General features: G+C 40.7%; 1 protein-coding gene across 1 annotated transcript in view; it reads left to right on the forward strand.

Annotated features, from left to right (window-relative positions):
* The window catches only part of AGBL1 (AGBL carboxypeptidase 1), a gene marked incomplete at both ends in the record, with an annotated part of 299,879 nt that overhangs the window by 56,509 nt on the left and 216,658 nt on the right, over positions 1-26,712 (forward strand). Inside the window, 9 exons of the mRNA XM_082005308.1 lie at positions 2,244-2,452; positions 7,072-7,237; positions 8,212-8,285; positions 11,925-12,041; positions 13,021-13,598; positions 15,607-15,690; positions 16,525-16,611; positions 16,964-17,112; positions 20,385-20,472. Of these exons, the coding sequence (XP_081861434.1) occupies positions 2,244-2,452; positions 7,072-7,237; positions 8,212-8,285; positions 11,925-12,041; positions 13,021-13,598; positions 15,607-15,690; positions 16,525-16,611; positions 16,964-17,112; positions 20,385-20,472 (1,552 nt within the window). The remainder of the gene's footprint in view (positions 1-2,243; positions 2,453-7,071; positions 7,238-8,211; positions 8,286-11,924; positions 12,042-13,020; positions 13,599-15,606; positions 15,691-16,524; positions 16,612-16,963; positions 17,113-20,384; positions 20,473-26,712) is intronic.

The raw sequence follows: 26,712 nt of genomic DNA on the forward strand, positions 1-26,712 counted from the left end.
AAATAAATTCCCCAAGCCGCTTTACCCATAGTGCTTTTCAATATTTCCCTTGTCCTATTGATATTGACACAGAAATCTTAGACTTCAAGCATTGAATGCTAGGGGCTATAAATCCCTCGGTCTAGTCCAATTTCATCTGCCTCTGAACATTTCAGGGAAGCTCTGACTCTGATCCAAATTGTCCCTCCCTTGCACTCTCTGACTCTCTTCTTCTGGTCATGTTTTATATAGTTATCGACTTTTACAGAGCTTCCTGAGTAATTCTTCAAGGAAGATTGACTGATTTAAGGGGTTAGTCATCCTGCACGTTGGTAAACATGACAGCTGGTTGAGGATTAACGGGAAATCATGAATAAAATCATTGGGATTGATAAGGGATTCTGAAGCAATTAAAGTTTTCTTGCAGAAAGTCAAATAGAAAAAAGAAACGTAGAGTGAAGATCAAAGGAGAAGGATGACCTTCTACATGCTGACAATCCCTGAGCCCCAAAATACAAGATGTTCTGGCAGGGTTAGTGTGAGATGGTTAAAAACAAGGTGATAAAGTGCTACAGAGGACTCGGTCTAAGGTGTAGGAGACTGCGCAGAGCTGTGTAGGACTGAAATAGCTGTGGGACCAGCAGGTCATTGTGGAGGCATGTCAACAGGATGGTGTGAAGATGCAGAGCAGAATTAAAATGAGTTGGAAAACTGGTCTGGTGGTGGTGTTTGCCTGCCCTGTGGTGCCAATGGTAGAGAAAATTGCAGGACGAGACCAGGTAGCAGAGCTACCCTCCAATCCCGGTTCCAGGTAAGGGTTTGCTAATGTACTGCAGAGAGAAGACTGAGAGGACTTCAGGTGACTTCCTTCCCCTTTCCAATACCTCAGTCTACTTCATCACTAGGACTGAGGTTTGCTGATTACTAGCTGCTTCCTGCTTACTCTCTCCATGGCTTCCCTTGTTACCGATTTTCTTCACGCAACACCTTATGCCTTTCTGTTCTCTCTCCTAATCTCTATCTGCTTCTCCTGTCCAGTAAGTCCCCACTGATGATTTTAACATTCCAGGTGTGAGAGGGTTGGCTATTTTTTTTAATGAACTGGAAATGAATTGGAGCCTACTAGCTCTGGAGAACCCCTACCAAGAGCCATCTGTTGTGATCTGCAAATGCTCATTGGTATTCAGGGAGCTGAGCTCCAGTCTTACGTATGCTACCTGGCTCCTTGGTTGATTACTGAGCTCCTGACAGCTTTTAATGTGTGTCACAGCAAAGAATGTCAGGACCAGTCAGGAAAATATGTTTAGGCAGCGTTGGTTTGAGGAGAGGGATTCTAGAGTCTGATATGGCTTCAGGATGGCAATGGGTGAAGGGATGTGTTTTAGAATACTTAGCAGTATGTGTATTTTATCACAAGTTTTATAATCTTCTCTTTTTAGTCTGATATCGTGGAGCTACATGGTTAAGGAAATATTGCAGCTTTCCTCTTATGTTTTTATAAAGTTAATTTTTTTAAACATATATTTTAAATACGTATCTCTTATTTTCTTGTTCATGTAGTAAAGCCTTTAAACATGACCTGAATATGGCCTTTAAAATCTCAGAACCAGAAAGCAACAGAAAAGAAGCCCAAACTGCTGTTGCTCATGTTATTCTGTTAATTTTAAATACTGTGGGTTTCTTGAGTAATTTGATTCACGGCTCTCATTTTACAGGTAAGTGTGGGAATACATTTAGAAGTTACACATAATTTTGCTGACTGTGACAGGATTGTGCAACTACCAGGTTTCTGGATTTGTTGATCTCAGCAAGGTGTTCTCCCAGAACTGAAGTACAGCACTATGTAAAGATTACATGACCTGCTGTCAACTTAATGTTACTGTTCTTTAGCTTTTCTCTTTCCTCACAAGCTTTTTTAGTTTCTGGAATTCTCTTAGTGTTGTAATCAGAATTAAGTTTATTAGCATTTGGAAGGAGATATGGGCTCTGCCCTTTCCCCACACATGGTTTGATTCATCTGGAGGGTTCTGGAGCAATCATTTCCACTTAGACAGGAAAGAGACTGCTTTTTTTTTTTTTTATGTGCAATTCCAAGAGCCTAGCTCATGCCTAGTAAATAACAACATTCTAAATTGTAAAAAGAAAAAAAATTAAAAATTTTTTTAACTGGTACCATCTGAGTTTGAGCACTGAGAAGCCGTGTGGTTATCAAACAGTGTGAGTAGTGGAAAGAGTTTAATTCATCCTTTTCTCTTAATTTTCAGAGTCTAATAGCCGACGGGCAGTGAATGGAGGCTACCTGGAAGGATTGCTGAGACTCTATCAAGACTGGCATCACAATGATGTCTCCAACAACTACATTTATATTCGTAGGGGTCTCCTGCTCTGCCTAAAGCACATCACCAACATCCAGCTAGGCAGGGAGACTTTCCTTGGTTCCCGGGGTATGGAGATTCTCTTCACAAGTGTACAGGTAAATGCTGCTGTTGTGCTTAAGTGGGATGGATTGGTAGTTTGTGCGGGGTTCTACCTCACAGTGCAGGAAATTCCATAGTTTTACCCTGCATCCATACAACATATAAATGAAAAGATTATATTGTTAAAATAAAAAGCATTGACTTTTTGACAGCTAGTACTTCAGAAAAGCTGAAATGTTTGAGTTTAAAACTAATTTTAAGTCCTACTGAACCTCATGGGAATTGTAGGTCAGGCTTTTTAAACCTTTTTTTTTTTTTTTTTCCCCCCTCTCCTCCCTGGTGGATACTGCTGTCTGCTTGGACTTCTTCTCCCAAAGAACAGTGCAGTATCTCCACAAAAGAGTTGCTTAGGTATTTCATGAGATGTTTCCTTTCAGGTATCCAGATGGATAATTCCACTCAATCAGTCTTTTCTGCAAAAAAGTGTTGATTTAACCAGGCCTTTGGTAACAAGAAACATTCGTCAACTGTTTTTCAGGAGGTTCAACTTTAATCTTGTGAAACACTAATGTGGGTCCATCAAAAAAGATGATATCATCCTGAGGATGGGATCATTCTAAGGCATAGAAAGGGCAGGTACAGAACAGTTCTTTAGACTTCTTTGGAGAAGTCATTTATGGACAAACCACCAGTTCCTGACCCATGTGATTACACAAGGAGTGTTTCCATTGCCATTTTCACTGGACAGTGCATTGTCTCATTCTAGCAACATCACAGGCAGAATGAAAACCCTGTCCCCTTCTCCTCCAGAAAATCCATTGTCTTATGATCCAGTTTCCTTGCTTCTTCACCTTTCCCATCACTATCATGGACAATTCTCCCATGACTGAAAGATATTTCTTGCTAGTAGTAGATGATAGATTGGTACTTTTTTCACTTATTTTCCTCATGAGGAATTGACCACTTTCTCAGGTGGGATGAGGTGGCCAGGACCAGCAGATTTTTCAAGGGAATATGACCTCTTAATAAAAGTCCCTGATTTGTAGAAACTTGAATAAAGTAGCTGGCAACAGCTGCTCAAGGGTAGATGTCAGCTTGTTCCCTCTCAAGAGCCTTCTACAGCCACGTAGCTTTCTGAGCTAACACCTCCTGATAGCTCAGCCTGGGAGCAACCTCATGGAAAATGCAAACATGGGGTCATCTTGGGTGAACAAACAGGAAATGACACACTAAGGCTCCAGTGAACACTAACTCTGATCCTTCCAAAGGTTAGAAATGAAATGGAAATGACAGCTCAAGGGGCCTCCAGTTTGTTTTTTTTTCTACTGTGTGATACTAGGAAGATCTTGGAAGTGGTATTACCAAGGTTAATAAGTTCAAAACTCAACATTTCCTCACTACTCCTTTGGGATATTGTCAGCCTTAGAGTGTCTCTCCAAGACATGAAGTTTTGGAAGGAGTCTGGCAGCCCTAGGAGGTCTTACTCATGTTCTTCCTTACCCTGACCTGAGGTAGAGATGGCTGCTGCTACTAAAATATTCATAATCTTCACAGTAAACAGAAAAGGTGAAATCTTTCTTCTGAGAGGAACTGCATGCTGTAGTAAGAGAAAGACAGAGACAAGGCAAGACAAACAACTGCTTGGGAAACAATGGCTTTTTGTGTGTGTAGACAATATTTTAGTGCCTTTAGGAATTTGCTGGCTGTGGTGATTAGCTTTGACCAAACTCTGAGTGTCTAATGAGATTTTAAAGGTGTTAAAAGCTGGCTAGAAAACTTCTGATGAATTTCTTAAAATTTTTTTAATCTATTGAAATTGAAACACTTTTGCCAAGATGGGTTTGTTTTAACAACCTCCAGTGGAGCTCCTATTTACAAAGTTGGTTTTCAGTTGAAACCTCTCCAGCTACTTATTTTATGGGCTGATGGACAGCTGAAGTACCTGAGCTTTTAATAGCCCTCTAAGCCTATGTCTTTACAGGAAGAGCTAATAGTTCAAAGACTGTCTTCTTACATAGATTAGAAGTGACTGGTACTTTATTTGAGGAGGATTTAGAGATATTTTGAGTTCTGCTTCTACCTGGAATGAAAAATAATTTTAGATGATGAAATCATTCATGAAAAGGAAGGAATTTCTGCTCCTGTTTCTTTTCCCAACCTCTGCTTAAACTTTCATGGCAGTTAAATGGTATGTTCACATTAGCAGCCGGCTGGTTTTGTGTGCAATGACAGAGAGCTGCCTACTCCAAGACAAGAAAATGGATTTATATCTGCTTTAGGAGAGGCTGGTGCAAGGAACATTATTTGTTATTTTATCATTTATCCACCTGATTTCTTAAGCTCTCCTGCTATCTCTTCAGCCTTCCTGTACTAGGATCTACTCTACAGTAATATTATCCTATACTCCACTATATTTCCCAGTAGTAGCACCCATTAGCATCATTATCTTTTGCTTACTGTCATATTGAAACCTCCTTTTTTTTGTATACATCACAGGTATCATATCTGGACTATTCCAGATTCAGTAGAGAAAAGATTGAGTGTGGAGGCTAAAAACCAGATCCCCTGAATTCAGCTTAGCTTTACATGGGTTTTCTGAGCTAAGATAAATGGGATAACTTACACACATACAAAGCGGTCTGCTGTTTCTTAGGTGTCAGTAAAAAAGGCTTTTCCAATACAGTGATGGAACATTTTTTTACTCATCTGTAAACTCTGTTATCTTGGAGTCTGAGAGGACTTCATGAACAGTAATGAGAAGAGTCTCACAAATTCCCTGTAAGGTATCTGAAGGCTTGTTTGCACTTGCAAACTAATTTGCTATAAAGAAAAATATGACTTTCAAAGAGCATCATTGAGTAACTCCATGTATGAAAGTTCATTGTCTGGAAGAACATGCCTTGTTCTTGACTATCTTAATTCATTTGTCAGTGAATAAAACTTTCCTTGGAGATGCTTTCAAAATTGTCTTTTCTCTCCCCCTTGTTCCTAACAGCCAGAGATCTAGAAGTACACATTAAGATTTTTGTAGTGAGTCTTGTAAGCATGTCAGCTTTAGGTGATTTTTTTCTAGCCTCCTTACAGGAATCCTGGTTAATCCCGCTGAATCTTATAATGCCATTCAATCATACATGAGAAAACAGAATAAAGTCCTCTACAACCCCCAAAAACCCCAATACAACCATTTTCCTGTTCCTCAGTACTTTGTTATGTCCTTTCGTCATTTTCCTGGTTTGGCTGAATATTTTTTTGTTCATGGCTGTCAGACAATGGCACATAGTATCTATTCTGTCCTTTGGGCTGTTCCATTTTATCTGTGCTGAAAGGATGCAAAAATATTAAATGATATTAGAATGTATTTTAACATTCCTCTCTTACCTTATAGAACATTCATGCTGTTTATTTGACTTGCATTCCTGTTCTGATGAGCTAAGTCTTAGTCTTAACCCACTAAATATAACATGCTGATAGGCACGGTACAATTTGTGAACTTAGGTAGGATGCTATATTGATTAGTCAAGCTCTGTGATGGAGGCTGTGGTATAGATACGCTGTATTTGGGGAAATCTGAAGGCTGGGTTTTCTGAGCATTGCACCTATCTCTTTTAAACACCTATCTGTTTTAAACAACTTCACCTTTGTGCAGCAGCTGTAATTTGCTTATCCAAAATTCCAGCCTCTGTTATATTGAAGACATATGCCTATTATGATCTCCCAAGGGGTCTTTGCTTTTATTTTGAGCATGTGTGTGAGTTCTCTTTGCAACAAAAGACCAAGAAGTTTACTGGTACACCATGGTAATAAAAATATAAAAATATCCTATGTCTTCAAAGTACATCGGGGTTCTCATCTCTCTATTTCCTACTTTGGATTATAGGAGTAGAAAACATGGGATGCTGCAGGAATTCAATATTTTGTGACTAGGTAATATATAGTGATCTTTTAGACTAACTATTGGGCCTAATGGTTAACCATGTAGAATTTTTTCCATGTAATGGAATATAATGGAATATTTTCCATACAATGGAAATATAATGGAAATGTAATTGCATACAATGTAATATAATAGGATACATTTTAGTATACATTGTGTACAGTGAAGTAATGATGTTAACTGTGTGAGCTTACCTACGGTAGTTTTGGAATGATAGCTCTGGGTATAGCTGTGATGAAGATGCAGAAGCACAAATTTTTGGCATGTGGTGGCAACCAAAACTTATACATGGATTCCCTGCAGGATTTTTTTTTTGCAAATCCATATTAAACATATTTCTTCTGTGCTACTGTTGCCTGTGTTAGCTAGGATACTTTCGCTTATGCTACTATCATGCCTTCCTTCAATATACCCTGACTATGGAGTCTTAGAGCAGAGCTGGGGGATGTTGTGTCTTTCTAAATGACATGCATCAATGAAAGTCCCCGGAGGTCCATGCTAGTCTGTATTTCTGTGAGAAATGCACTGCAAAAACTTGAGTCTTGTTGTTCCAGGCATATTTCTTTAATGGTAAAAAAAAAAAAAGAGGGGGTTGTGGTGGAGGAAGGAGCAGGAAAAAAACCCCCTAAATATAAAGATTTCATATTCCAGTCAGAGTGTCTCTGCTCTGGGGGATTGTGTGTAACAGGGAGGACAATTGTTAAAGACAGTTCTTAATTATTGTTCTCCTTTGGTTCCTAGGACTGCTTATCTTGCAAAAATCTGGACACTATCATAACTACTGCGACTCAGATTCTGAGAAAGTGTTACCCCAAGGAGCCTCTGCCTCTGGTGACAGTAAGAAGTTCCTATTCCTTCCCTCTTCCTGGGAATGGCAAGGCTGAACCTCCATGTGAGGGATGTGACAGTAAATGCCTGAAGGGTGAGTTCAGTAGGAGGAAAAGGAACATGATAGGAGAATTAAATGTGGGATCTGGGGAAGGGAGTCTTGGCAGCCTCATCTTGAGTTTTACAGTTAAAATTAATCTGATGACCTACAGTGTCACTCAGTAGAGATGAAGCTACTCCCAGTCTTCTCAAAGTTTGGAGAATAAATGAGAGAAGATTAAAAGGAGCAAGGAAAAGCAGGGGTGGGGGAAACCCTTCTGTTATCCAAAAAATAATAGAACAGAGTGGGCATGGCAGATGCCAGAGATGTCATTGCTCCACAGCAAGTACAGAGGGAGAGGCAGTGTTATTCTTCCTGTGCACGACTGGGGTGGGGGAGCACTGCCCTGCAGCTTTTTCAGTAAAGAATTGCAGGAAGTATTATCCTTTTTCCTTTCTAAAATAAAAGCAGATAGCAGTCACACTGCACAAGTAAAAGATGTGAGCACTTGCTGAAAAGCAGAACTTAAGATCAGGCAGGATAGCCACTCCACAGAAGAGGAGAAATAGCAGACTCCGTGATACACACAAGCAATTTTTCTGTTGCTTTCAGTTTCGTATGGAAGATGCTCAAATACCATAATAATGATAACAGTAAAACACCCTAATCTAGATAATATAGATTAAGAGCATCCTGTAATATCATTGCAGCCAAGCAGAAAATTTCTGTATTGCTTTGTAATATGAGTGGGATCCATATCATGGTGACATTTGTCATGGTTTTGAAAGGCAGTGCTCGAGTCCAAGAGAACAGAGCTTTAAAAAGTGGAAGATTTAGTGTCAAATTTGTTTACACTAGATTAACAAGCAAGATCTGCTTTAATCAGGGTTGTGGTGGGTTGTAGTTTGAAGGTGTGTGGCATGCACAGAAGAGGTTGCACATATTTCTGTGGAGGGCCTGAGAGGGATATTAGGTTGAACACCTTTGCCTCTACCTCTTTTCTACTTCTGCAGGTGACTATGAAAGCGATGGAGAGGAAGAGGCCGAAAAAGACCTGGATAATGAAGATGTGGAGAGTAAGGAGGAAGTATGTACATGAGCCATGGTTTCCTTAATCATCCACATTCTAGAAAGCAAAGCTTTTCAATGTTCATTTTGACATCCTGATAAGCTGTCTAAGCAGAAAATGTAGATAGGCATGTAGTCCCACATAAATACACTACATGAATAATAGAAGGATACTTGAAAGAAGAAAAAGCACTGACTTCCATTGAAGAGAATCCCCTACATTTATCTTAATTGCCCTGCTTGTCACCCAGGTTGGTGTGGGTTTGGTGTCTTCTCTGTTCCTGCGGAGAGACTGAGCAGTGACTATTAGAATCACATGCACAGTCAGGGACAAATGTTGGATTTTTGATTCCTCTAGCTGTAGACCAGAAATAGCACTTAGTAGGGGAAAAATTAATTATCACCTAGAAAGATTAACCCTCTTTTTCTTCCCATACTGGAGCATATTTGGGCTGTGCACCTACCCTACGAAAAAGGTTAGTTCTTTTAAGCCACAGCTGGAGCATCTGAACCTAGATTCCTTTTCCATTTGTTGCTGCACGCAGATAAATAATATAATGAATTATTCAGTCCTTTTCCGACTTCTCCCTTTGCACTCTCCCTGTCATGACATAACTGGCAAAAAAACCCCCTGCTACCAGCTGAGGTTGAGAGTGTAAACTTTTGTTGTGAAAATGCATACAAGCACGTATGCAAATGGAAAGTGGTGAATGCTGCTAAATAAGTCTTATCCACATAAAGTGGTTTGGGAAGGCAAATTAAAGAAATGAAGTTGCAAATACAGTCTAATTACATATGACTGAGACTTCTGCAGAAGGGTGTTTTCATTACTTGCCCTGTCTTTTTCTCCTCGAGTATTCAACTGATATCACCCAGCAAAAAAGGAAGTTAAAAAACCACATTAGCTCAGTGTCCTAACTTGCCCCAGTCATGTTGTTTTTATCTGAATATTAGAGCTTGTCAAGATGCTCATTAGGAATAAGGTTCATAGTGAATTGATCTCATTCTCTAATTAGTTATTCATTCAGAAACAGATATTATATTCTTCTGAACTATTTAATTATTCATAAGGATTTACCAAGTAGATATGAGCAGGTTTTTTTTCTTTGCCTAAGAGCTTGCTCTGAATATGAGTTTTAAGTACTGTTTGTCTGGTGTACTGGTCATATGCATCTCCCATGACAAATCTTTCTAAAGAGAAAGCAAGCAGGGAATAGATAATGAACTTTCAGTTTACCTCTCTTGTATGACATATCATTTGCAGAATATTTCCTGGTATTGAAGTGATTTACAAATTTTCACAGCTACCATAACACACATCTATGCATACTAGTAACACTAACCAAACTGAAACTTGGTTCTACACTTGCACCAGTAACTGTTCAGACAGTTCTATGAAAATCAAAATCATTACATCAACCATCTATCCCTCTTAACCCAAATCTTCATCAAGTTTGAAGCTGCTTATGCATCATTATGTTGTTAGTGGCAAATCTGACCTCAGATACTCTGTGCAGCTCTTCATTGCCTCTTCAGCTAGGCCCAACCAGCACTTAAACTCTGCTTTGCAATACAAGTGTGGTTCAGAGTTTGAAATGCCATGGGCACTTTTGCACTCGGGCAGTTGTGGTTTTTTATTCTTTTGATAACAACTCCAGAAATGAGTATCAAGAACAAGTTGCACCTTTCCCGGCATTTCACAGAATCATTAAGGTTGGAAAGGACCTTCAAGATCATCAAGTCCAACCATTAATCCAGTGCCACCGTGTCCCCTAATCCATGTCCTGAAGCGCCACATCCACATGTTTTTTGAACACTTCCAGAGATGGTGACTCCACCACCTCCCTGGGCAGCCTGTTCCAATGCTTGACCACCCTCTCGGTGAAGAAATTTTTCCTAATATCCAATCTAAACCTCCCCTGGCGCAACTTGAGGCCATTTCCTCTTGTCCTATCACTAGTTACTTGGGAGAAGAGACCGACACCCTCGTCGCCACAACCCCCTTTCAGGTAGTTGTAGAGAGCGATAAGGTCTCCCCTCAGCCTCCTCTTCTCCAGACTAAACAACCCCAGTTCCCTCAGCTGCTCCCCATAAGACTTGTGCTCCAGACCCCTCACCAACTTTGTTGCCCTTCTCTGGACACGGTCCAGCACCTCAGCGTCCTTCTTGTAGTGAGGGGCCCAAAACCGAACACAGCATTCAAGGTGTGGCCTCACCAGTGCCGAGTACAGGGGCACAATCACTTCTCTGCTCCTGCTGGCCACACTATTTCTGATACAGGCCAGGACGCTGTTGGTCCTCTTGGCCACCTGGGCACACTGTCGGCTCATGTTCAGCCGGCTGTCAACCAGCACCCCCAGGTCCCTTTCCATCGGGCAGCTCTCCAGCCACTCTTCCCCAAGCCTGTAGCGTTGCATGGGGTTGTTGTGGCCGAAGTGCAGGACCTGGCACTTGGCCTTATTAAACCTCATACGGTTGGCCTCTGCCCATCGATCCAGCCTGTCCAGATCCCTCTGCAGAGCCCTCCTACCCTCCAGCAGATCAACACTCCCACCCAACTTGGTGTCGTCTGCAAACTTACTGAGGGAGCACTCGATCCCCTCATCCACATCATCATTTGGTGGGACTTACTAGTCATGTGTTGAATTATTTGAATAATGTTGTAGTGTAATGGCCAGTCATCAATGCCATGTCTCCATCGTTCCCTCTTGCCCCATATTTTCCTGGTTTCTTATGCAACGACTGAATGCTTGATACAGTTCGGTTTTGGTTATTGTATCTGATATGGAGGAGGTTGCACATCAATGCACAGTTGCCCTTGGTTGTGAAAATTTCAGATATTGTTCTTATCCCTGATTTGTTGATAGTTGAGTTCTAAAAGGCTTTTCTTCATATAAAAATATCAACAAAGTTGGAGAGTATAAAAGATGGATTGGACAAGAGTTTCACAGATTTTTATAAGCAGCGCTGAGAGATAAAAATAAAACAAAAGCAACTGGTGCCTGCAGTTCAGCGATACAGATGTAGGCCTTTCTGTCTGCTTGGTAGGTACTCAGAGAAAACATGTAGTTGCCTAAACCAAAGGTGGAAGTGTTAAGCTTTCTAATTTTGCTGGTGGCCTGTGAGGACGATTTTGCCTTAGATATACTCTGAGAATTTTCTTGCTAAATATAAATTTATTTTATTATTATTTCATTGAATCAGAATATTACCGATTACATCTTGAGGACCTGCGCCTACTGTTTCACACAATATGAGCAAGGGAATGGTTGATATGCTCAGAAATAATTAGTAGTTGTTGGTGTCTCTTATTTTGAAACCTCCCAAATTGAGGTGCTTATAAAAAGGTTCAAGTTTCCATCTTGATGCTTTTTTGAAACCATTTTTTCATGGTATCTCTACTTAGGTGCTCAAATACCAAAAAGAAAAAAAAAAATCAAATTCCTCTTTTTCATGATGTAGTCTTTCCGCTTGTGTCTCTATTTTCCATTCCACAAAATGACTTTAACAGATTTCATGAGTATGGAAAGAACAGTTATAGGACTCATTAGGTGAGTATGATGTCATTAGAAATCAAGGGTATTATGTAGAACATTACTTAACAGTCATCTTGTGGGGTGTGTTTAATATATGTGCTTTTCTACCTGTGCTTTTGTAGGATTATGACTTGGAAACAGATGTGAACAAATTGAGGTCAAGGACAGTGCTTGACTGGCCAGAGGAAGAGCTTAGACAATATGAAGCAATGTGTCCAGAACTTTCCCATAATTTTGAGGTACTGTCATAGTGCGGCTTCCTTTATTTGTGAATATTCAAGAATTTAGGAAATACTTGAAAGGGAGTACTGAAAAAAGATAACTAGATAAGGCTATTGCAAAAGGAAACCTAGATGTTTTACAGGACTGGAAAAACAAAGATTAAGACTTTTTGCTTAGTTTATTGGTGTGAATCAAGAATGATAGAAAGGGAGTGTTGTTGGTGCACATTTATGTGGGTATGGATTAACTAAGCACTATTGAATCAATTGCCACATGAGAAACTGGTCAGATTATAACTTGTATCCTTGCAATTTCAATGGTAATATCAAGATCAGAATGAGATGTGGAAAATAAATGCTGTGTTTTGGAGGAAGTAATGGAGAAGTTTGCACTGCCACTGAATGGAATGCACAGTTGAAATCATTGTTCTGTTGCAGTTTGGGACAAGAAATGAAGAGGAGTAATACACTCATTAGAAGTCTTGGAATTTAGGAGAGCTGAAAGCCGTGATTCAAATACGAATCTGGAAGGGACCACTGGCTTAATGTATCTCCTGTACACACAATGCTGTGACATTTATTATGACCATAAGTAGGCAAATGGGATTAATTTATGCACTTGCATGAAGGCGGGGTGGAGCTTTACATGACAAACTGTCCTCCTTCACACTGCTGTAATGTTTATATTTTTAAAAAATGTCTTGCGTTTTATCTTCCCTAATTTGTCAGAACAATCAGTTTTCATTGGAGATGACTCACCCAGATGACTCAATCTGATCCTTTTAGTTTCTGAGGACTACTGTTTGAAACAGCTTTGTGGAAAGAGAAATTCTGGCAGGTGGTCTATGGGCTGATTATACTCTGGCTGTCTTATTGGATGAGTACAGTTTTGGGAGATGTGTAAATATATTCTCTTTCTTCCTTGAAAGGTTTCCTCTGGAAGGAGCACAATCTGTCTTCAGTTTCTTTTAATTTCTTCTGCTTTTTAAATTTAAAGGAGCTTGAATCGGAATCTGAGGAAGAGAAGAGCTTGGACAGGAGTGAGAGTCATTTCATTCCAAGTGCTACTTCTGTGAAACATCCAAACTATACATGGAGAAAAAGTGTCACAGAGATGGGACCAGATCCAAGGGAAAAGGATTTCAAAGTCCCGCTGCAGAGCTGGACAAAGAAGGAGAAATGCAGATGGGATCAAACTGATGAAAAGAGGGATGTTGCAGAAGCAGCCCAAGATCCAGACGCCTGTGAAGAGGAAAATCCAGCCAGGAGTCACGTGCTTACTTTGCGTCCTCTCCCAAAAGATGCCGCTTGGTACAAAAAAGTGTTTTACCCTGAATGCGAGGCCTCAATCAAACCTAATCCTGGAGGGAGGCTGGAGAGCTCAAACATAGCGACAAATCTTCTGCAGAAACACCAAGGGGATATTCCATTCCATAGCCCTGGTTTCTACATAGCTAGGGCCAAATGTGTTAAGTCCATACCAGGCTACAACGACTTGGCGTTCCCTGATTTCTGGGGTCACCAGCCACCTCCTTACAGCAAGCCCATGTTGGAGCGCAAATATGGGGTCCAAAGGTGATTGTGCTTTAATATAATTACCACACTGAAAGCTCTCAGGCTCAAAACTCATTTATGTGGGTTCCAACTATCACATCTCTGAATATTTTAAGAAGCTACACAATGAATTTTGGGCTATCCAGTGATGTGCTGCAAAGCGATAAGCCAAACAGCAGGATCATTTTATTTAGGTTTTCCTCCTGAAGAAAGGAAAACAGTATTTGACTGGATTGCAAACAGGATTAGGAATCAGCAGGTTTATTTCCTATGTCTGACATGCACTTTCTGTGTGTCAGTGAACGAATTGTGAACTGTCTGTGAGTTGCTTTCTTTGTCTCGTAGGTGAAGGTGGTAGTGGCAACCTTGGAGTGAGACTTTTATGGCTTCTGTGAATCCATAAAAACTCCCCTATCTCATATTCCAAATTGTTATTGATTAAACTAGCTGTTGATAAATGTATCGATGTACCTATGTGACGGGGCTCTAAGCTTTTCAAAGCACTGACATAGATTTACTAGTGGCTTTTCTTTAAAGTAAGCAGACCAAAACTCCAAAACAAGAGCATGAACCTGTGTGTGACCTTGTTAGCAAACAAATGAGAACAAGTTCATTTTAGAGATGGAGAAGATTCTGTGTCCTTTCGGGATATGTTTTTGCTCTTAATCCAGCCACCTTTTAGTGTTCACAACAATGGGTCCCACCTGGCTTTTGGAGGAAAGGAGAAATCCTTTCTGCCCTCTTGGAGCCGTGTGTCTGTCAGGTTGTTCTCCCTGTCTGCCTTTCTGCTGCTCTGTCCCTTCTCGCTGTGCCTCTCCCTCTCTGCCTGCTCCATGGGGTCCTCCAGCAGCATCTCCTCCTTCCCTAGCATGTGCATCTGCTTCTGCGAGGTCTGGCATGAGCCAGAGAGCATCAGCACGGACAAGGTAAGCAGGCTGCTTTCCCTCCCTGCTGCCCAGCCTACTAGGAGAAGACAGCATATATGGCATGCAACTTGCAGAAAGAAATAAAACCAGATCTCCCCTCTGGCACGCTGCTAGAGGCTGATGCTTTTCTCCTGTTTTTTCAGGTGCTCAGATGGGGGGAAAGCGGTGTGTTGAAGCTGTGCTGGGAGAGGAAGCTGCTCTTATAACTACCATTTTGTCTGTTCCATGCGTGGCTGTGTGCAATGACTTCACATTTCTTTTTAGCGGTATAGGGAATTATTAGCAGATACCAAAGAGTCCAGATTCTGTGCTAAACTTTACAGTTGATCAATGCTAATCAAATGGCATTTGTGAAGACAGCTAATTTCTGACCTCTGGAGAGATAATGATTCTTTCTGCAGCAAATATAATTCTAAAAGTCTTATTTAGAGGCAAAAATCATCATTATCAAGAAATACTATATTCTCCCTGCACTGTTGCTCTAAAAGCTTTGCTTTTATGACTATAATAACATGTGTAACCATACAGCTAAAATGGGAATAATCATATCATGCTTTAGGGCATAACTTGATTGCTGCAAAGGTCAGGAAGAAAATCTGGTATTCCACACTTGATCATCTTTAGGGATCAGAGAACTTCAGTTTAATAATGAGTAGAAATTATCTTGATTTAGAGTCAAGATTCACTCTGAGACAGACTAGTAGGTTTATAAGTCATGGCAGATATTTCCTCACGGGACAAGGCTGACCATCTGGGAGATTGACATTGACTGGGAAGAACTGGGGATAAATCAAACCTGGCAGAATACTGTAGAGAATAAATATTGTACAGAATCAGTCATTTAATGCAAAAGGCAACTTGTAATGGGAACGGAGCAGGAGCTTTCTCATGGTAAAAAAACCAAAACCCAAATCACAACACAACAAAAAAATCAACAAACAAACAAATGAAGTTCACCTGGAATTAGCATATGGAAATCTTCTTTCTTACCAGTCCTTCAAAATAATTTCCTAAGCCTCTTTGTATTTCTTCTACAAGATTACCATATACCAAGATTTCTCACAATGTCATTACAATTTGCTTTTTTTTTTTCCCTCCTCTAGGGACAAAGTACTAGATGATATTCGCCGCTTAATCCAGCCAGGTGATGTGATAGGCAGAACTGTTTTTGATTTAGAGCAGCCCAGGTGGGTAACTTAAATTAAGTACTGTAACTGGGGGCATTGTCAGTGCTTCGTTAGTTTATTTGTTCAGCTCCGATAAAGATATAGAAGAAATAACCTAGGAGGCAAAGGCCCAACAGGAAAAGTATACAGGAGGAGTAGATTCAGAGTATGTGTCTTTGAGGAAAGGATTTATTGTGGAAGTCAGGGGAGCAAGGGAGCCTCAAGACTTTTCAGATAGAACAAGAGAATGTACACAGCAAAGGGGCTCTGCAGTGTCCCTGCATATATCTGCATTGTATGTAGTGATTTGGAACAGACGTGCAGGCTGGTGCTGGGAATTATGAATTATTATTATATATGGATATATGAATCCAGATGCAGTCTATCAGCACCTAGGCTGAGCAGACTTCCCATTGAGAGTGCACTTGAGCATCTGTATAGCCAGTGTCACAGGCTGTAGGTGAATCTGAGGGTTTCTAAGCTTTAGGAGAAGGAAACTATAGATGAGGGAAGAGTAAATGTATAGTAATTGTATAAAACTGCCTGCTGCAAATAATAAACTAATGGGAATAGCTCAGTGGGAAAACTAACTAGAATAAAGAAAGTAAATATGAACTGGGACAACAGGGAGTATTGGGAAAGGAAAAGAAGATGCAATTTAACATCACTAAGCAAGGGTAGAGAAGAATGCTGCATTGGATAGGAAGGTTATGGATTTGCTCACTTCTTGCTGCTTCTCAGGGTCTTGTTTATTAAAAAAACTTTTAAAAACCTATCTTAGCATACAAAATATGCTGGGGAATACTTGTCTTTGAAGCAACCTGCTATAGGTATCCTTGCTTTGATTTACTGCAGTCACTCAAGCCAAGGTGCTCCAAGCTGTCTGACATTCTTCTCCAAGTTTGAATCTGGAAATCTTCGCAAAGCCATCCAAGTGCGTGAGTAAGTACACCAGCAGCTGTATCCCAACCAGCCTTTCTGCTGTGACCACAGGGTGAAATGGTGGAATTTTTCTGGGTTCAGAAAGGGTTGACCAGGGAAGCAGGTTTTGACACCTGCCAACACCTAGATTTCAGGAAAGTAACAGTACTGAGAAAGCAGAGCTCACACCATTTTGAGATGACTAACATAGTGTGAGTATTTAATGGCGTGTTTGGGCACCGCTAGTTTGATGGCATTATTTGACTCTCACAGGGTATTAATGAATTGATGGTATAGCCTGCTCTCCTCAGCAGGTTCAGTGGCAGACTGGTGGGATGTTCATGGCCACCATTTTTTTTGTCTTCCTTAACAGGTTTGAGTATGACCTAATTATGAATGCAGATGTCAACAGCAACCAGCATCACCAGTGGTTCTACTTTGAAGTCCGTGACATGAAACTAGCAGTTCCCTATCGCTTCAACATTATAAACTGTGAGAAGTTCAATAGCCAATTTAATTATGGTATGAGTCTTTGGGGAATTGAGATAGTCGTCTGTTCACAAGAATATCTTTTTAGTGCCATAAAGGTTTCAAACTTTCCATGTCTATCTGTATAAGGAAGAATGCAAGTTTAATCTTATCTACTTTAGAATCCACTGAAAGGGTTACTCTAGATTTGGCAAAGGATCTTCCTCTATCCTCAGGAGGACTGAGGAGTAAGCTGAATATTGAGACTGCAGAGAGGATTTGTGGGGGGAAAAATGTCATTATTCTGTGTGTATAGACCAGAACTGAGTAAGAATGGTACTGGGGCTGGGAGAAGGGGCAAAAAAGATGATCTGTTGGAATTGAATGAGCAGCATAGGATTGGAAAGTGCTTCTAAGATTTAAATGTGTAGATAATCCTCAAACAAATATTCATGATTCTTTGGGCTTATCCAGAAAGACATCTCTGCCTTTAGACCTGCTGAGGCTTCTACTATTATTAATGATAAAAAGAATTCTGTTCCTGGCTGTCTTTGAGCTCCTGTCATAGTCTGTGGTTCAGGAGGAAGGTGGCATTGCTCAGAAACAGGTAGGGCAAATCCCAGCTTTCAGTGCCCGTTTCAGAAGAGGAATTATTTCCTCTGCATGGATATTGTGGGGTGAATTCTTAGCTGTCATAGGCTGGGTTTTTTAATTTGTTTCCATGGAGCTGTGTTAATTTACACCAGCTCAAGATCTGACTCAGAAAGTTTAAAAAGCCCCTAATATCAGACTTTGCATTCCTCTATAGCCCTGTGGATACAGCCTTCAACATCACCAGAAGAACCTTCTCAGGATCAATGTACCTAAAACAAATAGCACTAGGAGCTGGAATGACTTGTCCCTTGTATTTGTGAAACTGGCTGGATGAGTGGCACAGTGAATTATAAGGCACTTGCTCTTTAACCCGAAGGGCTGGAGTTCAAGTATTCATATAGATCCCAAATGAAAATGAATTTTTTGCTTGTCATCTTATTCTGTTTCCCTGAATTACCAAACGATTCAGTGCTGATGTCTGGTAGCAGCCTGAAAATAGAGTATGTTGAGGTCCTACTGTAAACCCCAATACAATCTCTGATACAGCTACTAGTACCTTCATAGCTAGAGATTCTGGCTGCTATTGGTGGAAGATTGCTTGTTGTCTGCTAGTTTGGCTCTTGTCAGCATTTATAATCTCGTTTTGTGCACCTGAAATTGTATGACTCATATGTTCAAGCATGCAATGAAAAATGTATTTGGAAGAAAAATGTGAAAATACCATTGGGTGTAAGGAGGCTAAGCCATGGCATGCTTTTGTATGGCTTGTATGTGGGATTGGCTGTTAAAGCAATTCTTCTGTGGGTTACTTCTGCTGCTCTGAGAGGGCAGTGGAGCTCTAGCTTATCTGGTTTGGCTGAGAAAGGCTTATTACCCCTTCCAGCACATGCATAATATATACACAGACAGTGGGTAAGAGATGCTGTTTATTTGCTACATTCCCTCTGCACTTTCCTGGGCTAGTGCCCATGCTGTGCTACTAAAAGCTTCCAATTGTGATGTGGTGTCAAAGTGCCATGGGTAGCAATGCTTTACAGCTCCTGGTTACTGATGTATTTTGATTTTTTTCCTTATTTTGATTTTTTCCTTCCCTCTTGCTCTTGGTTAGATGGCACTGCGTAATTTTCAAATTGGCAAAAAGGCTATTTCATGAAATAGTTGTGACCAAGAGCAGAGAAAGACAGGAGATGCAGCCTCCACCCCTCTCCTTCACCATTTTCCACCAACTTATTCCACCATGGGAAATAATGATATTTCATCAGATTTGGGTCTGTTTTCTAAAACCGAATGTTTCCATAGGGAAAGTGGAAAGGAAGAAATTTTTTTTTTTTTTTATTAAAATGAGATGGCAGATCAGTATCAATGTCATGGTTTAGCCCCAGCTGGCAACTAAGCACCACGCAGCTGCTCACTCACTCCACTACGGTGGGACGGGAGAGAGAATCAGAAAAGTAAAAGTGAGGAAACTCATGGTTTGAGATAAAGACAGTTTAATAGTGAAGCAAAAGCTGCGCATGCAAGCGAAGCAAAACAAGGAATTAATTCACCACTCTGCACGGGCAGGCAGGGATTCAGCCATCTCCAGGGAAGCAGGGCTGCATCACACGTAATCGCTTCTTGGGAAGACAGACGCCATCACTCCGAATGTCACTCCACCCCTCCTTCTTCGTCCCAGCTTTATATACTGAGCATGACGCCGTATGGTATGGAATATCCCCTTGGCCAGCCTGGGTCAGCTGTCCTGGCTGTGTCCCCTTCCAGCTTCCCGTGCACTCCCAGCCTTCTTGCTGGCAGGCCAGCATGAGAAGCTGGACTGTCCTTGACTGCTTAGCAACAACTCAAAACATCAGCACCTTATCAACATTTTCTCATCCCAAATCCAAAATATAGCCTCATGCTAGCTTCTGTGAAGAAAATTAACTCTATCCTGGCTGAAACCGGGACAATCAACCATTGCTTGGAGGCAGTTTGGGATCTGTGTCCTTTGGACAGAATCTTTACTGTACCTGTAAAGGGCTGGCAGGTGTGCAGAGCAAAGGAGTTTGATACAAAAACTGCCTGTAGATGAGCTGGTTTCATGGAGCTCTGAGTAATCTGTATGCAGCTCGGATCAGAGAAAGCCTCATACGTTGTGGCATGAAATGGAAATATTTTGGAAGTCAGGAAGAAGTCATCTTCTGGTATAATACAGTACAAAGATGGATGCTATCTTTATTGGAATTTATGACATATAGGTATTATTTAGGTCTAATGACAAGTTTAAAACCTTCTTCTAGTTTTGCTTGCTACTTTCTGAGAGTATGGTACTAGATGCACCGCAAATCTTTAATGCTGTGGTAGGATTAATGTTTTAGTAATGGTGCAGCCGAGCATAAAACATTGGACTAACCAAATTACTGATCTTGTTCATACCTTGATTCTTATTCTTCTCTTCTTTTCCTTCCTCTGTCTATTTATAAACAGAGTAGCTTGGAGTTTGCCTTTACAAAGGCCAGTAGGATAATTTATTTTCTAATTAACTCCATTCAGCTCAATTCTTCTGGAGGTGTATTTTATACAGACATTGCTATATCAGAACAAAGCATCGGGCTTTGGGAGACGTACTTACTTCACATAAGCTATCTGCAGAGAGAGCACAGACAAAATAACGATGCTGCTTGTTTACCCTTTTCCTCCCCATCCCCGTCTTCCAGCCAGGGAAGTTTCACTTGAAACTGTCTTGTTTTACGTAGGCATGCAGCTGGTCATGTATTCAGTGAAGGAAGCTCTCCAGGGCAGGCCTCGCTGGCTTCGGGCAGGCCATGATATCTGCTACTACAAGTAAGTGTATTTTTGGTGAAGAATTTGTGGCTTCCTTTCCCCTCTGTTCCCTTCCTGCTAGCTGTGTTGGTGTTGTTAACCTTTGGCCACCAGTACCATCTGTTTCGTGTCTCTGAATTGGTGCTAGTTCAATGTGTTACGTGTTTCCACCTTCAGAAAACAGCGGCGAGATCGCTATATTAGATGCCTAGGGAGAAACAGGACATGTGCAGAACGCAGATCCCCAGGAGGAAGAAAGGCAGTGGGGAGTGCTCAGACCTTGCTGGTGCAGCCAGGAATACAAGGAAGCTTAACCCATGAAGGTAGTGTTAGGTGGCTTTTTCCCCTGTCCAGGGAGAAATGAGCTGGATGGGATCATTGTTTTACTTCTGCATATGTCAACTTCGGTAAGAGATGTAGGAGCCGAGGAGCTAAAGGAAGGGTTAGCATATACATGGAGGGGGGTGTGTGCATACACACAATCTGTGTACACCTGTATGCATAGGAAGAAATAGACATATTCAGATACACCTTTGTAAACCTGTCTCTATACCTTAGTATCTTCACCAGCTTCCCTTCCCTGCAAAGCTGGAACTGAAATCCTAGAAGGCAAACTGCTCTGGGAACCACACTTACTGGTACCACGGCACTGTTTGTAGACCATGTCCTATAGCAGAAACAGGAGGGGTTAACCTTACTTGCTGTCATACGGGAACTTCGATCTTTCTACTGGGGCCAGGCAACAGTGGTGTAAAGGAATTCTGACAAGCTCGGGGCTGATATCTATGCAAGTTCCCTGTTTCAGGCTGTTTATTCAGTGTGTTTCAGAAGAAAAATACTAGATCAGTCTCATCTTTAGCTTATCACTGTTTCTCACATGAGTCACGCTCCAGCTCATTCTCAGCCAGGTGTCTCATTTTCATGCAGAAAACTGATCCCTGATCCGTTCTGGTTATTACAGTTGAAGGAGACAAGTGCGGAGCTTGGATTCTCAGTAGCTTGAATGAACCCTGTTTTATTTTCTCAAGGCTTCCAAAATGTTATCCACAAAATTCATGACTTATTTTAAAGATGATGATTGAAAAAGTGTTCAGGACTAGGACAACCGGTATGTTTTGAATTAGAAAATCTGTGCAGAGTTGAAGGCTGGGGGACAGAATTACAGGTGTGAGTAAATGTATTTGGTTGAGTGCCCGTGAGTGGGATGTCTGGGAATGATGCAGCCTGGGATGGTGCAAGCAGGAAGAGGAGCCCTGCACTGGAAAAAAGAATTCACATATTGAGGATGAACAGGTAGAGCATTATGGGTGAAGTTCACACACTGTAATCAAATACTGCAGCATTTGGGGTTAATTAACTGTTTTATCCTGGCCTTATCTGTCATGACCTGAAAGCTGGGGTTGAGAATGCCTGAGTGACAAGTCTTCTCCTTTTTTTTGTTCTTCTAATTATTTTTTCTGTCACGATTCCTATTCACCAATTTGCATCACCAAAATGCCTTGGTGTCTCAGGACTCTATGGGTGCTGCATTAGGCACTGTATAAACAAACCAAAAGTCTGGTCCTTGCTCCTAATATCTTGCAGTTGAAGTGTAGGGCTTGGGCTATCCAGTGACTGCAGACAGGCAGGGAAATACAAGAAAGCAGAAAAGTGTTAACACAATTAACAATAATAATTGTTTGGCACGGTAAGTAGTGCTCTTGGGACAGAGATGAACTTTTCTGATGTTCTGTATGGTACTCCTTTCTTCATGAACTCATGTGATGGGGCTGATTTTAGAAACTGATGGGCTTTCTCTTTGTAAGAAATTGTATATGTGTTGTAGTTCACAATTTTGCTGTTAAGTTCAGAGGTGACTGTTCACAAGTGGATTTGATGAGGTGACAAACCCAAATGATGAGAGTGAGCTGCATTCCAGAAGTAGTAGAGTCTAAAACTTGGATTTTTTTTTTTTGTATCAACACAAGTCATCCCAAGTATTTTTGTAATATCTTTTTGGTTTTTTTTTCTTTTGGGGTGTGGGAGGGGAGCAGTGCTGAAGGACCAGCTTATCCTCTCTCAACATGGCATCCTGTCTGTTGCAATTTTATTAGCTCTTTTGTTTTGTTCCAAGTACTCTTCGCTAACCTTTATTCACCTAACCTTTTCTACCTCAAGAGCTAACATACTGTGGTGCACTGGCTTCCCTTTACATGCCTGTGACTTCTGGCTTCTGTGAGTATGGGCTTCTTGTTGGGCAAACTTTACGTGCTGATTACTATAGCAGTGGCTTCTTGTGTCATCAACATGGAAATCATTGTGTGGTGATTATGCAGCAGCTGACTTCTGAGATTAAGCCATGATTGTACAATTAAGCTTGTAATCGGATTCTTGTTCAGAATATGTCAGAGAATGGAGTTTTATTGATTTGGAATATTCTGTGTTTTCTAACTGTACATTGAATTACATGTCAACATATTAATCTAGAATAACTACTTGTTGTCTGTCTCATTTACTGTTTATTCCAGGTTTACACATGGTTTTGTATATACAAGAATGTGCATACACACACACATGCACTTTCACCTCTACTGAAACTCTAATATTTTTGTTTCAGTGATTATAGAAGAGATTCCCAGTCATGAGAAGTTGCATGTGGGAGGGAATGTGAAGACAGTCTGATTGGGGTTGCTCAGGCTTTGGCTCAGAATTGAGAGGAAATGGGACTGCTATAGTGGTATCATGTTGCCTGTGTTTTGGGGAAAGCAGTTCATTTCCATTCACCCTGGTCACAGGTATCTTGTGGTGGGACTAGCATGTTTTGAAGGGAACCTCATCTAATTACTTTTACCAGGAGTTATTCAGAAACATGGGAAAGAGTGATATACTTACAAAAATAAGGAGGAACTCAAAGATGCCCTTAATTGCTTTTGTAGGAGGGCTCTTATTGAGAGCAACCTCTGAGCTGAAGGACAGTGGGAGGAAAAGCACACTGGCAAGGTGTCTGGGTGATGCATGTTGGCTGATCTTTGACATTCATCTTCACCGAAGTTGGGATAGTTCGCTCATAAAGATGAATGTTGTGGCACAGCTCTGTCATCATGTACCTTTCCCATATGTCTCACGAGAGTTCTTACGTTATGGGGAGTGTTAGCAGTGCTTTTGTCAAAAGGAAGCTGAGTGACACTTCTGCTCTATTTTATCGCCTCCCTGTGAAGTGACAGGATACACCCATGATAAACAGAGTTGCAGTTACTATAAAATCATCTAATTCACTTGCTGTCTTGGCAGCTTTTATGTGTTGAATAATATTCCTTTCCAGCAAATTATTTAAGGAACAATGGCAGCATGCTGAAATGGTGACAGTGTGCTCGTGCCTTTGGTTTCATGGTTCATAGCATATTATCTAACCTCCAGCTTTTTCAGACAATAGTCAGTTCACAGATAGTAATGAGGTACATGGAATATCTTGTTCTCAGATCACCACTAAAGACTTTGGCTGTTTGGTGATCATAGCGGTGTCAGAACTAGGTCTTCTCTCTTCAGCATCTTTATAATCACGTTGGATGAAATCATCACCATAGCATTAGCAGGCCACCTCTCAGTTCTAATGGTATCTGTGAGAGAGGGTTGAGACACCAGTCTCGGTCTGAGAGCACCTGAGCTTTACAATACAACTAAAGGCCTTAACAGCAAGACGGCTGTGGGAATGTTCTGCTTTGAATGGGATCCTGCCTGCACTCTTGACAGTAAAGATGTCTTAACATGGATATGGCCCTTGAAAGGGAACTTGTGTGTTTTTCCGGTTTCCAATGTGGCAGATCCCAACATAACAGCCATGTCCCATACATTGTTAAATACTGCTTTTTTTTATGGTATGAACCAAGGTGTTACTAAAGCATATTGCACTTAGCAGCCACACTGAGAGATCTGAGAAAGCTCAGGCCTGTAAAATGAGGACACGAGATGCCAGGTGGTAGAAGGATTTTGGACAAAGCGAATGCATCAGCAGATTAGAAGTGATACATAGTTTACTTTCTATTTGGACTCTGTTTTAAAATGGCCTAAAAATCTGGGATATTCATATTTTCTTCCGCCTTTTTAATCTAAGCTGATACAATGCTCCATTCCATCACCTACCAGTGCCTTTTACTATGCTAAATGCTGCAGACAGGAAGTCTGGAGGTGAGATGACCAAGAGATGTTGTTCTTGTATCACTTGGTGCTTTTTAATTCCTGAGTTACAATCCAGCTCCTTTACTGACCTGCCTGTATCTTTGGCCAAGACGCTTCACCTGTCTGTGTCTCAGTTTCCCCACCTATAAAGGATGGAAAATTAGAGTCACTTATCTGCTACCCAAAGAACAGGAATAGATAAACGGGAAGCAATTTTTAATTAGATAATGCTTGCAAAGGTCTTTTAAGCTCAAAAATTTATTGTGCAGACTAAGTGATAAGTAGTATTACAATTATTAATTAACTTTCCATCACAGCTATGTTAGAAATATACTATCTGTACATTATTTCTGAAAGAGAATAGCAAGCAAAATTATTTAACTGTTACAAAGTGACTGAAAGGCACAGTAGATACAGCTTCCATGCTGATTAAAAAAAAACCAAAAAACCCCAACACACTTTGGTCTCTTATTTTCTTTCCAATAATCAGCATATCAGTTTCTAGAGAGCATGTGAGACTTTGAACATTTTTTGAAAGAGAACACAAATAAGGTAGTGAAGACCAGATCTTTCTAGGGTCTTTTTCCTTCCCTGTTCCTTGATTATTAATTTGGGCTTCATGCTGGTATGGTAGAGAGTTATGATGAAAAAGAGCTGTGGAAGAAAAACTATCAGCCAGATGGAGGAACAAGGAGGCAATAGAGCCATCTCGGGGTGACAGCAGTAGGAGAAGGAGGCAAAGAGGAAAAATGCTCTTTTTATGTTTCTTTTCAAAAGATTCAGAGCTACTGCATTTTATGATGGATTGTGAGAAGACCAGGTTATATGCAATAGGAATACACGATCATTTACACTGCTTACACATAGGTGTTTTTTTTCTTTTCAGTGCACGAGTTAAGAATATTGAAGCCTCACACAGCCACTCGTAAACTTCCTGTTACTACCAGACAGTTTGCTATAGACTGAAACAGGTGTCAAGAAGTAATTCAAAAGTCTGGAAATATCTGTTCTGGGTGGGTAGTTCGCTATGAATGTGCTGCTAAGCAGCGCAGTGAGCGTGCTGTGCGTCGGTACCCTCGGCATCATGCGATCTGAGCACTGTCAGGAGTAAGGACCATTGCCAACCAGCGTAGCATCAAGGTCAGAGGTGTCTGGTGCTGCAAAACCGCTGGTTTAAGCAGCCATTTTAGACGGGAGAGGGATTTTTGGCTGCACAATTACAGACTACAGAAGGAGAAGCCTTTACTGGAGCACTTAGGGAGAGGTGGAAATAATGTGTATCTAAGATATTTAGGCAGTATCTGACTGCAAAGACCTGCTTCCTCCCACGCCTCTGACTACAAAGGTGAATTTGGAGGGGAGGACTCAGAAGATGTCAGCACTGTGTGACAGTTCTTTATGAATAAGGTCATCTAACCGTTTGAATGACACTGAATATAATAGAAGTTATGGAGATGAGTCCTTTCCTTATGCACTATACAAGAAATGGTTCTTAGTTTTGACAGTGAAGGATAATTAACAGGAAGTAGATTAAATGTTTTGATTTAAAAAATTTTTAAAAATCTTGGATCCACTGAAATACATATATAATAGCTAAGTAGATGTTTCTATATTTGTGGGTTCGTTGCATTTTTTCTGAGTTTTTGTCCAATAGGCGTTAAGGTGGTTTATTTGCAAAAGAACTATTGGGGTGAAGGGTTCACCTGAGAATAAAATCATAGGCTTTTCAGTTTGCCACTGTGACTCAGTGTTCCTGTACTCTCTATTGATCCAGTCAGTATCATTCACACCACGTGTTCCGTACTATTAAATTCAGGTGAAAACATAGCAGTATTGTATTGTGTCTTCCTTATGAAAAAGAGCTGATTATTTTGGAGAATTTGACAAGAATAATTATCTTTTCTCTCCACCTCTTTGAATAAAAATGAACAGCAGCAAAATAAACTAGTATTGTAAATTCTAGGAGCTGAAATTGCATCTTTTGGTTGCCTCTTCTATTTTGCATTTTAATGCAACATTGATGATAACATTTGTCAAAGAAACTTCACAGTCCTTCAGAATCAGAAGGTTCAGCAACAGCATAATTGGTGCAATGTGGGAAAAATA

Source organism: Phaethon aethereus (genome assembly GCF_964289735.1).
Source record: "Phaethon aethereus genome assembly, chromosome: 12".
In the NCBI taxonomy this organism is placed as follows: domain Eukaryota; kingdom Metazoa; phylum Chordata; class Aves; order Phaethontiformes; family Phaethontidae; genus Phaethon; species Phaethon aethereus.